General features: G+C 45.2%; 1 protein-coding gene across 2 annotated transcripts in view; it reads left to right on the top strand.

Annotated features, from left to right (window-relative positions):
* SASH1 (SAM and SH3 domain containing 1) overlaps positions 1-13,173 on the top strand; it is a 103,013-nt gene that overhangs the window by 63,349 nt on the left and 26,491 nt on the right. For both annotated transcript variants that reach the window (XM_010581927.1, XM_010581925.1), the window contains exons 8-9: positions 6,716-6,848; positions 10,887-11,233. In XM_010581927.1, the coding sequence (XP_010580229.1) occupies positions 6,716-6,848; positions 10,887-11,233 (480 nt within the window). The remainder of the gene's footprint in view (positions 1-6,715; positions 6,849-10,886; positions 11,234-13,173) is intronic.

Below are 13,173 nucleotides of genomic sequence, written 5' to 3'. Positions count from 1 at the left end.
TGACCATTAGGGAGTAGAAAAGCTGTGTACGGTCACTAGTACAAAGATGGAGAAATTGAAAAAGGACATTTGGCTAGGTGGCTCATTAAAATCAGCCAGTCATCCAAGGAAGTAGATGTTTAGCCCTGTTGTGATTTCACTATGTGATTGATCTGTGGTGAATCCAGATTAACTGGCCATTGATGGTATGGTCCTGAGTAAGGGGAGTCTTTTCTGAGCTTAAAGAGGGTGCTGTTGTGGTATGCCTTTGCTACTGCTTTCCACCACTGGATAGCAGTGCTCCTAATTAGTAGAGGTTTTGGTCTGTGTTTTCTTGTGCTCTGAGAAGAATTGTCCAAATTCTGGATTTGTCCCAAGGTTTGAGATTAGGTATGGTTGACTATAAGAGGAGCGCCAGTTTACTTGAGCATCTCAGCATCTGTTTCGTAGGAAGGGAGGTCTGAGCCCAGCCTAGGAGGAGAAGTTGGAATTCATGCTACAATGCTTCATAAAGCCGCAATGTGGCTAATTCTAGACCAGTCTGATATTTCTGAATTAAACATAATTTGCTTTTCCAGTTCTTAGTGATGTTCTTTTTTTATAGCACTGAAACCAAAGGGAAAGAAAAAAAAAAAAAGTATCTTAAGTTCACTAATTTAAAAAACATTAAGCAAGGTTTATTTTTCTGTCAAATTAGCCCTTTATAAAGGGAGATTCTCAGGGGGGCTTTTTGTCAAAAGAATTAAAAAGTGAAAATAAAAAAAGCCTGGTAAAGGGCCTAAGTTATATTTCCTATAGACACAGCCTCCACTCTAGCGGTCGTGTCTGAGGGTCAGTCTTCGTCCTGGCTTTGCAGAGATTCTCTGTATTTTTTTCTTTCACTGAAATTCCATAGACAGTAATTAAGGAACTGGAGGCCAGCAAGAGGTCAGCAAGCCTTCGTCAGTGAAAACAGGGATTGTTTGCCATGTACAACACTCCCTTTTTTCCTTGTGGTGAATAGAAGATTTGCTTAGAGCTGATGACTTATGCCTTTCTTGCAAGTTATGCAGCTAGCGAGTAACTGGGGGAATCAATCAGTGAGCAGAAAACAGCTAATTGAGTCCAGCATCACGCTTTTTTCTTCTTTACATATTCAGTGCTGGAATCGGAGCCAGTTTGGTGTCTGATAATGTAACTCCACAGAAGAGGCATTTTGTGCACAGGATTCGGAGCGAATACAATACTTAAGAAGAAGGGTCTACTGCTGAATTTTAGGGTTACGAAGCTGACAGCAGTTGAGGACTCAGGGGGAATTACTCGAAACTGAGCTTTAGGCCTATAAATGCCGAAGCTGGTAAGTCACTGAGCATGTAGCGTGATGTGGAGAGGATGTGCCTCCTGTTTCAGAGAGGGAGAAAGAGAAAAGGCTTTTGTGGTTATTCTTAGGCACAGCACAGCATGCATAGCTTTTCTCGGTTCTCCTCTTCGTTTCCTTGGGCTTTTAAGTTCTTTTCTGTTCTATTTTCCTGTCTCTGACTTTATCCAGGCATCTTTAATAAAAATTTTTAAAAAGTTAGAATGGTTGTTTTTTTTGGCAGATGTAAAGCCTGTTAGAGAGAAAGAAGAAAGGACACGTGTAGCCACGTCTCCTAAAGGGAACAGCAAAATCTCTTTGCATTTACTATAGAGCTTGTAGTTCTGAAGTGAGCTAGCCAGAGCTGGGGGATGTGATGTGATATGCCCACGAGTCTGAATGTGGCTTTTTGCCCCACTTTGCTGAACAAGAATTTTCTGATAGCCAAAAATAATTGCAGCTTGGGCTTAATCAGCTATTAAGAGATTTCCTTGTTTCTTAGATGGGAGGCTTCCTAGAGATTTCAGTTTGGGGCTGAACTATTACTGGGCATAAAGTGAATTGTAAAATGGTAACATCTCTCTAAATGGCTTCACACAGCTTGTGTAAAAGTCACGTATGTTTTTGTTTATGGAGCTGAAACAGATTAATCAGTTATGATAGCTTTACCTGGATATTGTTCTAGTGTTTCTTAAACATTTTTATTAGGACCTGGCTAGCAGGCTTTGCCTATCTTGTGTTTTTTAAGGGCTGCTGCTATAATCCTGAAGTGTTTCCAAATATAGTCCTGCCGAAAGCTAGCTACTTACTTCTGGTTTACATTTTGCCCATTAGTTCCAAGTACCCTAATAAATGTTGGGTTTCTCTGTGTGTGTGCGCGTGTGTGAAGCGCTAATTCAAAGGGGGAGGTTAGGATTGTTATTTCTATGGCGTGTGAAATGGGCTGGATGTTAGAGAGCAGCAGAGCGAGGCGTGTGCCCTGCCTCCAGAGCAGGCAGCGGCAAAGAGCCTGCGGGAGGAAAGCGGGAGAGAGAGCAAAGAGGGCGCCGGGAGCAGAACCGTAGATAGCTCCTTGAATATCAAAGTACGCCTGCTAATTTCCTATTTGTTCCTGGATGCAAGGCTTTTCACTTTGATCTTACGTATGAGATGATGCAAAGCATGGCCCTTAGAGGTGCCTGAGTAGGAAAAGTTTTCCAAGGAGAGGAGACGCTAGAGGTGGCAGAGGGAGTTGATCTCTCCTGGATTTGAGAGCACCTTCAGAGGTTTGTGGCCACATTTGTTAGCGGCGAAGAGCTGGGTGGTGGGGATGGGCCTTGGCCTCTGCGTAATTTTCCAGCCATGCGGTACGTGGTGGCTGCAGTCCTCCGCATGCAGTCCTTGGTATTTCCAGATGCTGTTAATTTAGTCCCCGTTTCCCCGCAGTCCTTCGCGCGTTTGCGCAGCCGAGCTCGTCCAAGCTGGCGGGTTTCCGCGCCGTGAGAGCATTGCAGATGTGTCGGGGATGCACTTGCTCCAAGCGGCGCGGGGAAAGGCGGCTCCGCCCGGCCAGCCCCGCCAAGGGGGCCCGCAGGCTTCGCCGGGTCCCCGGCAGCCCGGCCGAGCCCCGCGCCCTCTTTAAAGGAAGCGCGATTTTTTTGTGCGTCGGCTTTGGACAATTTGTTATGGTTTAAGGCTGTGGAGCCAGCTGTCTGCAATCTGATGTAATGTTGCCCTGGAAACCAGAAATGAAACACTTAAGCATTCACCACAGAATTACTACATACAGCATTAGCCAAAATAATTAAAAGTTGAGCCATATGGGCTTTCAGATGGAAAAATTTGGAGCGGAGGAGATGGAAGTTAAGTTGTTCCTATTTGCAGTACTGCAAATCCGTTTGTTTTCCCCTTGGTGTGTGGGGAGAGGCCTGCTCCGGCGGTTCGTGGGGGAGATGGAGGGGCCCCGGCCGTTTCACCAGCGCGTTAATGACGCCGAGGCTTGGCCTAACGAAGACGGCCGTGTGCCGGGGGCTGGGGGAGGCGTTGGCGGAGGGGTGCGCAGCGTGGCCTCCTCCTGTGGCGGAGAGCCTCCGGCCTAGCCTCTTGCAGATGCGTCGTTCCCTCTTCAGTAGACTCTGTCTACCCCTTTTGCAGTGCTGCCGTGCACTGAAGCACTTGTTGAAGGGGGAGAGGGCGAGAGGGGGGCTGGCAGCCAGCTGCGTTGAAGCCCCGTGCCAAGGCCTGGCTGCTAGAGCTGTCCAGGAAGACATTTGCCCAGCCTGCCACGCGTTGGGGAGATTGGGGCGATTTTTCTCGTCTGAAGTCAGGGACAGCCACCAAAAAAAGCAATTCGGTCACTGTGGAAGTGGGGGGGGAGAGCGGGTAGAGTGGGTCAGGGAAGTCAAAGCATCGAAGTTCGGTGATTTCCAAATATGTCGCTTATGGCCTGAATGCTTTACATTTCTGCTTTCTGTTTAATATTAGCTGTAAAAGAAAGCATGGCTTGAGCTGGAAGATTAAGCTCTGTTTCCCATGTGCCAAAATGGAAACTTTTGATAATTTCAAGGCCTTTTTTTAAAAAAATTGTTTCAAAAACAGGAAGCGAATCTAAAGTAGTCCTTTTTCAAAATGGTTTTATTTTCAAGGAATCAGCATTATTCGACAAGAAAGTTTCCTGAGCGGCACCACTGGCGTAGTCACCGACGTTTTTAGGCCTTTTTGCATGAACTTATTAGCCATCCTTTTCCTTTACAGAAGATTTTCCGTGCCACATGCTACCCGATATGATAGGAAATAGGTTGCTGTAGAGGGACTGACTTTGTTTTTAGTCAACCCATAATCTGGCGGCTCCCGTTGTTAAACGTGAGCTGTTCTTGCCTCTCTTGGCCAAGCACTGGCACTGGGAAGGGTCTGTCACTGCCTGCAGAGGACCCTGGCTCAAAGGGTGCCGGGAGTCCTGAAGCAGCAGGGAAGACCAGCTGGCACTGGATTACGATGGGACTTTATTTATTTTGAAGTGTGGTGGGGACTCCCTGTACCACCCACTTGGGTTTGATGTCAGTACCTTGTGCTGAGGCTATTTTGGCGCTCGCTTTCGCAGTGGTAGTCATGAATGCAAATGTCAAACATCGTAAAAGCTTTCGTTGTCGTTGTTGAGTCTTCTTAACTCTGAGGGGGACAGTTCTTTATTGGATACCAGTGGTGCAAAAGTAAGACTAGTTGTTTATTCTTTGATGAAATCCTGAGCGGGAGGACCAGGTATGAGCTGTTCTCTAAGTCTCATAGAGCTCACAATTTTACAAACAGTAGTCTTGCAAGCCAAGGGTATACGAAAAGTAACGAAGGAAGGCAATGACTTAGAGTAATTGCATTTAAACATTTAACGCATCTTGAGTGCAGGGTCCGCATGATGGTTGCTTGCCAGGATGCGCTTAACGGCCTAAGAAGTCTTGACTGAACTTCTTGATTACGGTCAATAATCCATTTGTCATCATATCTAAATATGTCTGGCTCGTTGTTTGACATGTCATTAAATTGTCCCAGCCATAATCTCTGAATTAATGCTCATCTTGCTGTTTAATTTATGTTGATATAAACAAGTCTGGTACTCCTCTCTACAGCCCTGTTTTTCCTGAAGGAAGATTATTAATTACCTAGCCAGCCTGTACCCATAATAAATGCACTCCTGCAGCTTTCAGATGGCAGAATGGCAATTCCTTCTGCCATATGTGGTCCATTTGGTATTTCTTCTTGTTTTGGAGTAACATGAATGAAGTTTGTGGGAAATCAGTAATTGACAGTGCCCTTGTAGAAAGTGGCTGAGAGGTTGCTCTGGTATGGTTCTGCTGGCCTTGTGAGGTGCGTGCCTGCGAGGCAGGCTTTCAGAGCTGCCCCGGCTCCTTCAGGCACTGTTGTGGCTTTGAAAGTGTACCCGTGCAACTGCTAATTGGTGTCCTGCCCCATGGCATCTGCCGTTATTGCCATATCCTGATATTTAAGTGTATTAGAAAAGCAGAAAGCATTCTTATATTTGGCCTGTCTTTTATTCAGCCTTCAGATAAGCAGACAGCATTTTTGCTGAGGAAGATGAGAGGGTGGCTTTTTTTTTTTTTTTTTTTTGGCTTGCATTTAGTGGGGATTTTTTCTTTTTTAAAAAGTTTAATTAAGGAGAAGGAGACAAAAGGATGAGCGTGCCGTGGAAGCCCAGATAGCTGTGCCGACAGGAAGTTGCATGAGGGTTTTTAGAACTGACCACTAGGAATGCGGCGAATTAGCTGGGACCGCGGGTGAAAACAAAGTAAGGTATATGATCCATACCACGCTCCAGCTGGAGCCCGCACTGCGCACAGGAATGTGCAGCGGTGCACAGTGCCAGGGCTGTCCTGGCCGAGCCAGAGAGCCCTGCTGGCCTCCTCTCCTCTCCTCTCTCCTTCCCTTCCCCCCGCCGCCTTCCACATTCTGAACTGATTAAAACAGAGGAAGTAGCACATTGAACGTTGGATCTGGCTCGAAAATCGAAGTCGTCTTCTCGTTCACAAGGAATGGATTGTTTCAGCTTGTTGTGTCACTGCTGCTGGAGAGAGGGGAATTTTTTTTTGCCTCTGTAATGTTTGATACTTGAGGGAAAACAGCTGGAACCAAGCATACTGGATCAGATGCGAAACGAAACGGGATGCTGGGGAATATGGACTGCACTGTATATCTGAAAAGGTCAGAGTTTTCCCTTGGTCAGTGCTGGAGGAATGCTGTGTCCATCTTAATTCCAGCCTCAAGAGCCTTCAGGAGGAGTGTAGGGAGCAGGGAGGAGGAAAGGAATATTTTGTAGCTGTGGCAGTTGGTGAGCGAGGCAGATGAGGTCTCCTCCTTCCTTTTCCTTCCCGTCCCTTTCTTGTGCTGCTGTTTTTGATTTTCTGGGAAGACTGGGGGGAAAAAAAGCAAGTCGTCAATGACACAGCATCAGTTTGGAGAAGCTGTTTATAACCAGGTTTAAACAGCAAGTTCTGAGATGCCAGACAGACCAGTGACTGACCCAAACCACAGGAGCATAACTGGTATGGTAAGAAGAGCCCTGGGAAAGAGCCCTGCCTGAAACGTACTGAGAGAGGACGTGGAAGTAGTTATTACACAATGCATGGGAAGAAAGACAAGGGCAGGAATGCATTTTAATGCCTAGGATCTTACATTGCACAGATTTAGAAATCAAAATGGTATGTCATGCTTTCAGAAAAAGAAAAAGAAAAAGAAAAAAAAAAAAGAAAACCCTCAGTAATTTAAATGTTTCTGTCTGACCTGAGCTGAAAATATAACACCAGTTACAGAGCTGCATTGACACAGCGCAGCAGATGAGCTGGGTTAACTTGACTTCAAGGAGCAAGCCGTGGAACTACTGTTTTATTAATATTCCCTTTGTTTCTTTGCCAGTCAAGAGAACAATCCGATGATGAAACAGAGGAATCGGTGAAGTTTAAGAGGTTGCACAAGCTGGTGAATTCTACTCGCAGAGTCAGGAAGAAACTCATAAGAGTGGAAGAAATGAAAAAACCCAGCACAGAAGGTAAAATGCAACATGCATATGGTTAAAACTGCGTGTGTGAATACATGTTTCTGTTGAGAGGGGACAGAAAGTGGAGGGCTGGAGGAGGGAGGGGTGGAGTGTTCTTAAGGGATGATAGGAAAGACTGCCTTGTTTATGGTGCGTGCCTTACCCAAGTAATTGCGTTTTGAGACTGTAGAAGGAGGAAAGTGACAGCCTAGAATGTGGTTACTGCTGATCTCCTGGTATTCCCAGAGCAGTGCTGGAGAGTCCCTCATTAAGAGATAGGACTTGGTTCGTGTTTTATGCCCCATGCTGGGGAGGGAATGAGACAAGGAGCAATCCCAGCCGGCTGCCCCACAGGCTCAGCAAGGAGCTAAGAAGAGCGACCACCACGTTGGTCCCTCCTCCAAGGCCTGGAACAGCACACAGGTGAAGCTCTTGCTAGTTCTGGGAGGGTAGGAGCCGGTTGGTGGTATAGTTGCACCACATGGCATCATCCTGTGGCAAAAGTACAGAAACTCTATCAGACATTCTTGTGGGATAGCGACTGCCTCGTGTAATATTAACTCCTACTTCTGGGGGAGCCTGCCTGCAGTTTGGCTCCTGAATGAGCCCTGCTGCCAAGAGAGAGGGGGAGAGAAGGGGGGAGGAGGAGGAGGGTGGGGAAACGGGAAGCAGAGTTCAGGCCCTGGGAATGGCATACTGCAGAATTAACTCCGGATGACCTGTATCTGTGTGTGAGCAGCCAGATTAACGGCGCCTGAGCCTCAGGAGCCTCTCTGGACAGCCCTGGTTGAGTCCTCACTGGAATTGTGGGCACCCCTCTATGTTAGTGGCCTTCCCGGGTCCGTATGCCAATTCCCCTCGGCTTTGCAGTGAGCTGAGCCGTATTCTGATTCCTTCCTAGTGCATTTAAGGAGAATGTGTGCATCTTCTTGGGTATGTGGCAGGAAGCTGTTGGCAGATTTATGATCTAGCCTGTGTCTCTCCTGCGTGATGATGGTTTTACGGGCCAGTGTGAAAGGCACGGCCAGTCTAGAGCTCTGGACCGGGCAGCTGTCTTGCTCTGAAAAGGTTTTGTCACCTCAGAGGGTGAGCATAAAGCTGAGTTACCTTGGAAGCAAAAACATGGTTTATGAGAAAGGGCAAACAAAACAGGGCTATTTTTCCCCGGCTCTGAGGAAGGGACCCCAGAGAGGCCTTTCCTACCCCCTTCCTCCCTGTGGGCCTGGGAAAAGCTGCAGGGAGCAATCAGCCAGAGGCCGGGGTGGGAGCAGCTGCAGGAGCAGGCAGCCCGGGGGCCGCTGGGCGTGCAGATGCCTTCCTGCAGTGTGACCAGACTTTCTCGTCAGCATGTTAACTGTCTGGTTTGCTCTCTGTTCCCTCTCTTGCAGCGCTTCACCACTGTATTTCCTTTTCTCTTTCAGTCTTTCACTTCAGTGTCCCGGTTCCTTCCAGGGTTTTTTTTGTCCACAGTTTTCCACGTCTGCACCCCACAGAAAAATCACTGAATTAACAATTGTTTCAAAAAAAATTTGCTCTGCTTCCTTTTTTCTCCATCTCCTGCCTGTCTTCTCTGTTTTAACTCCAGGCTTTTCTGAATGAATTATCCGTAACTCTGAGTTTGCACTTTATCTAACACTTTGTAGATTGGCTCTTGAGAAACTGTAGCAAAACCAGTTATTGCTAAATAACAACATGGATTACTTCTCTATAACTTCTGCATAAGTAGAAGGCCCCTTAAGTAGCCAAGTCTGCATTAGGAGCGGATATCTATGACTCTTCTTTCAGTAATTTCTACCCACACCCAAATTTTCATGTGGCATATTAGAAGTGCTTCATAAATGCTGTCCATCCTATATCTCATAATGTAGGTCTGTATTCCCATTGGGATACGTTAGAGGGCTCTGCAAGATCACAAAAAGTACTGTGGTCAGATTTGGGGATTGCTGCCTGGCCTTCCAAGTTACCTGTGGTTGACTGGATCGGTTCTTGAGCTGCTTGCTGCTGTTACTTGAACCTGTGTTATGAATGTGAAGTAATGTGAAATACTACATGGCTAGGTTTTGGGGAGCTGGCTATAAAATTTGAGTAACATCAGTAAAATTCCAATAAATTCATCAGTGTTCAACAGCCTTTAACAAAGCGTGAGAGCAGGCTTGGTTTGAAAACTGACGTGCAGTTCCTCAGAAGAAAGATTCCTCATAATCCACCTCAAAAATTCTTCACAAAGAACAACTTTGCCAAATTTCCCTTACACATTCCTGTTTTTAAAGAAAAGTACACTAGTCCCAGATCCTTCTCCCACATTTCTACTGTTGACTCTGTTATCACACTAAATATACATCTGGATGATCTGATACTAGAATGTGCCAATATCTGAATCCATGTGTCTTTTGTATTAGTCTGCTCCTAGTAAGCTAAGTAACTGAAGCTTCCTAATTCCTGGGTAGCATTCTTATATAGCATTTAAAAACAAATCACATCTACATCTGTGTCGTTATGGCTTTGTGTCATGGACTCACTCCAGATAACATCTGTTACAGTGTTGACACACAATGCATATTTTACAAGCTGTTTAAAAACATATTTACTCAGTGGACTAAAATTGTTTATCAGCACATATTCAGTCCCAGGAGAATGTCTATTTTCTGTTCAAATTGAGAAGTAGAGGGGAAAAAGAGCAAGTTGGACAGTCCAGTGAAAGTGGTGTCAAAATCAGTCTCCAGTCTACAGACCCACCCCAGAAAAATTGTCAAGAGTGAAAGTTGTGTGTCAGATGTGATCCACAATCCCTTTACTGTCACAGCGAGTTTTTATCTTGGTAAAATAGCATCTTAGATTTCAGCAAATGTAGGTCAAATATGTTTTGCCAACAGAGTGAACTGAAGCTGGGACAGGAAGCCTGTACAGGGCAACTAATGTTCTTTCACCTTGAAATGTGTCCTCTGTTACTGAATGAGCGAGTTTAGTAAATCATAGGTATTTTGGTCATGGTTCAAATTTAGCTCTGCTGTAAGACCACGGAAGCAATCAAAGATGAAGGCAAAGTTGGGTCAGACAAGAAATAAATAGTCACATTTCTCTGTGTGTTTCTGATACATACCTATGAATGCTGTGAAATTTGTCAGGCAGGACTGAGGAGGATGTGTGCTCTTATTTGACTCTTTCCTTGTTACTGCATCTAATACCTGAGCCTATACTTTGCTCAGAAGAAAACACCAGAGAAGTGTTTCTTGAAAGATAAATGTGAAAAGGACTTGCATTTTCAGGTCCTTTATTCCATTCTCTCCACTCCAAAAAGGAGACCTGGCTGTTTGCCCACCTCCAGTACTTGCATTGCAAAAAGTCTTCTTCCCTTTCTGTGAAATATATATTTGGTGAAAACCAAGTGTTTCTGTCATTAGCAGGACACTGTTGAAATTGGCACACCCACAATTTGACCTACCTTTTTTTTCTTTGCATCTGTTTAAGTAAATTCTGTGTGATTAAAATTGGTGTCTCTTCATCTATCGAAAACCCCAAACTTTTAATTTCATCCTGGAGCTCAGCTCCCTAACTTTCTGGGAAAAATACTGCTTTCTGCAGCAGCAACAGCACTGAGTATTGGAAAACTGGACCTGAGAGATACTTGTTTGGGTTTTAATACCTGGGTATACTTCTGACCTATTGTAATCTCACTAGAGCTGAGCATCATATGCAAGTATCAGAAGAAAAACATGAGAAACAGATCCCAGTTCCAGCTTTTAAGGATGTTCTTAGTGAGAGCATCTGTCAGATAAAAGAGAGAAACTTAAAATAATGATGAGTTTACTTACAGGATGCTGTCATCTCTCTACTGTTAACTCATCCCAGAACTCTCACTTCACAAATGGAAGGAAGGAACTGCTTCAGATTTATCCACTCACAAATACCTTCTGGGCTGCTTATATCAGGAAGAGTTTTCTTCCATTTTAAGTGGATGATATCTTAAATAAATACAATAAGGCTCTACAGGGAAACATCTTGGAGAATTATGAACGGTGACACGCATTGTGCTGCTTTTGTCCCCTGTAGGTGTGGAAGAGCACTCACTTGACAACTCTCCTATACTGGATGACAGATCGGCACTTTATTCTGGAGTTCACAAGAAGCAATTCTACTTTGACAGTTCCTGTGAAAAGCAGCCAGAGGACGACTCGGACTCACTTACTACTTCTCCTTCATCCAGCAGTCTTGATACGTGGGGAGCTAACCGGAAGCTGGTGAAGACCTTCAGCAAAACTGATAGCCGTGGCCTTATCAAGCCTCCCAAGAAACTCGGGACATTTTTCTCTTACCCAGAAGAGGAGAAGACCCAGAAAGTTTGCCGCTCCTTGACAGATGGGGAAATGAAGAAGAGCCTCGGCTCTCTGAGCCATGGGGTAAGTACAGAAAGCATTTGCTTTTATGACAGCAACAGGCACAAGCACCATCTTCTGGTGTCCCTGGAGGAGATTCAGAGTGTAAGGAAGCAGATCCGATTGAAGAAAATGGATACTAACTATTCCTGTTCCAGAGCTTTTCTTTGCCAGCGCCCTGCTAGGAAAGGAGCATCCCCTGCAACTTGCGACCTACAATTACTGCGGCACAAAACGAAAGGGGGTGGAGGTTGTGGCTTCCCAAACAGAAGGCTACGAGGGCGCACTTCTGTCAGCGAGTTCAATATTACCTATGTGGTGGAGAGAAGCCTGTACAGTCACCTCAACCTCTCACAGCTGGTGCGTCCCGTTACTGACAGGACCCTGAGCAAGGCTGACAAGCAGGACCTGAGGAGATGCCTGCTGGAGGAGGATGAGGAGGCCAAGAGGAAGTGGGCTGCCACAGTGGATCGCTGTACTAAAAGGGTTCTCTTGAGAATCCACCAAAAGTCTGTGAGTCAAAGAGTTGCCATGAAGGTGGTCTTCCAGTTTCTGTGAGGTTGCAGTCAACACTTTCTGCTTTATACTTTTAACTAAAATCCAGTGCTTCTGCTTAGAAACTCTTAAGCACTGTAATTCAGCTGTAAGGGAAGAGTTTGATATAATCCCATCAGAGAAGAGTTTTGTTGAGTTTGCAGTTTCAATGTGTACAAAGTAAGTCAATGAGAGAGAGCAAATACGACAAAATGCTGCTTTTTAAATTAATCTAGTGCAGAAATTGAGATCGCTGGTGAACAGAGGAGCTTTGAGATGCTATAAACATGTTCTTTGTGATGCTTTGGGAGTTGGTATTCTCTTAAAGGGATACTGAGAGATGAACAAAATTTTCAGAGGATTAGAGCATCCTTAGTCAACTGTGCTCTGTTTCTCTCCTGCTGTCATTGCCTCATATTGGCCCTTCCCTTCTCAGTTTGCATCTCATCAATTCACCCACCCAGCTCTGTATTCTCTACACACAGCTGCAGAAAGACAGGAGGTTTTACATTATCCAGACACTGCCCTCCTGCTTGCTGCACACCACCACCAGAAGTGCCCCTTCTGCTCTGTCCCCAGCCACTGCTCCTTCTTTCTAGCATGGGGTGAAGGTGATACCTTCCCTCAGAGCGTTGTGGAAAGGGAACAAGGGGTAGCCAAAAAAGGAAATTGTGCTTTACAATGGGAAATTAAGTGATTTGAGTACTCCAGACGGATCCAAAGCTGCTTCCTGATTATATGACCCAGTTTTGACAGTTTCCTTAACCATGATGCTGAGTTTCCTAGGAGCTTGCCTTTGGGGCCAGCCAGATCTCCAAAGCTGAGCCAGCTAGTCTGTTGTCTAGTTGACAATGTAGATATGTTCCCTACTTCAGTGGGTGGAAACAGCAGTGCACCCATAACATTAAGCAAGATATTCCAGGGAACAATACAGTAGAAACAGCTTTCCCTCTTGAACTACAGATTTTATTTTGAGAGGTCTCTGCTTCTATTTCTTCAGGTGTGAGGTAGTCTCAATATAATATTCAAAGCTTTAGTCTCCTTGAATAACCTGTGGGAGGTGAGCAAGCCTTCATGGTTCGCTTTTTGCTCTTTGGCCACAAAACAGATAGGTTTTTTCTACCCAATACCACCATTCTGTCTTGGCAGCTTCACTATTTCTTCTGCATTGACTGCTTGTCCTGCCACTCAGAGAGTACTGTTTATGTTCATAGACATTGTACTCAAAAGACGTTTTCCCGTGAGGATATTACAGTGATAACAGAAACCTTGAAACCTTACTCATCCTTCTGTGGGTTGAATAATAGGGGTATCTCAGGCAAGAGAGCATACTCATACATGCTAGAGATGCCCCATAATTAAAAATACCGTTAACTGTCTTTGTAAATATAGATGACAGAAACAAGGTTTTCAGTTCTTCTAATAAGTTA

Source organism: Haliaeetus leucocephalus, unplaced genomic scaffold (assembly GCF_000737465.1).
Source record: "Haliaeetus leucocephalus isolate CR32 unplaced genomic scaffold, Haliaeetus_leucocephalus-4.0 Scaffold819, whole genome shotgun sequence".
In the NCBI taxonomy this organism is placed as follows: Eukaryota; Metazoa; Chordata; class Aves; order Accipitriformes; family Accipitridae; genus Haliaeetus; species Haliaeetus leucocephalus.
The sequence above is the reverse complement of the archived record's forward strand: the minus strand, read 5'-3'. Positions and strand labels throughout refer to the sequence as shown.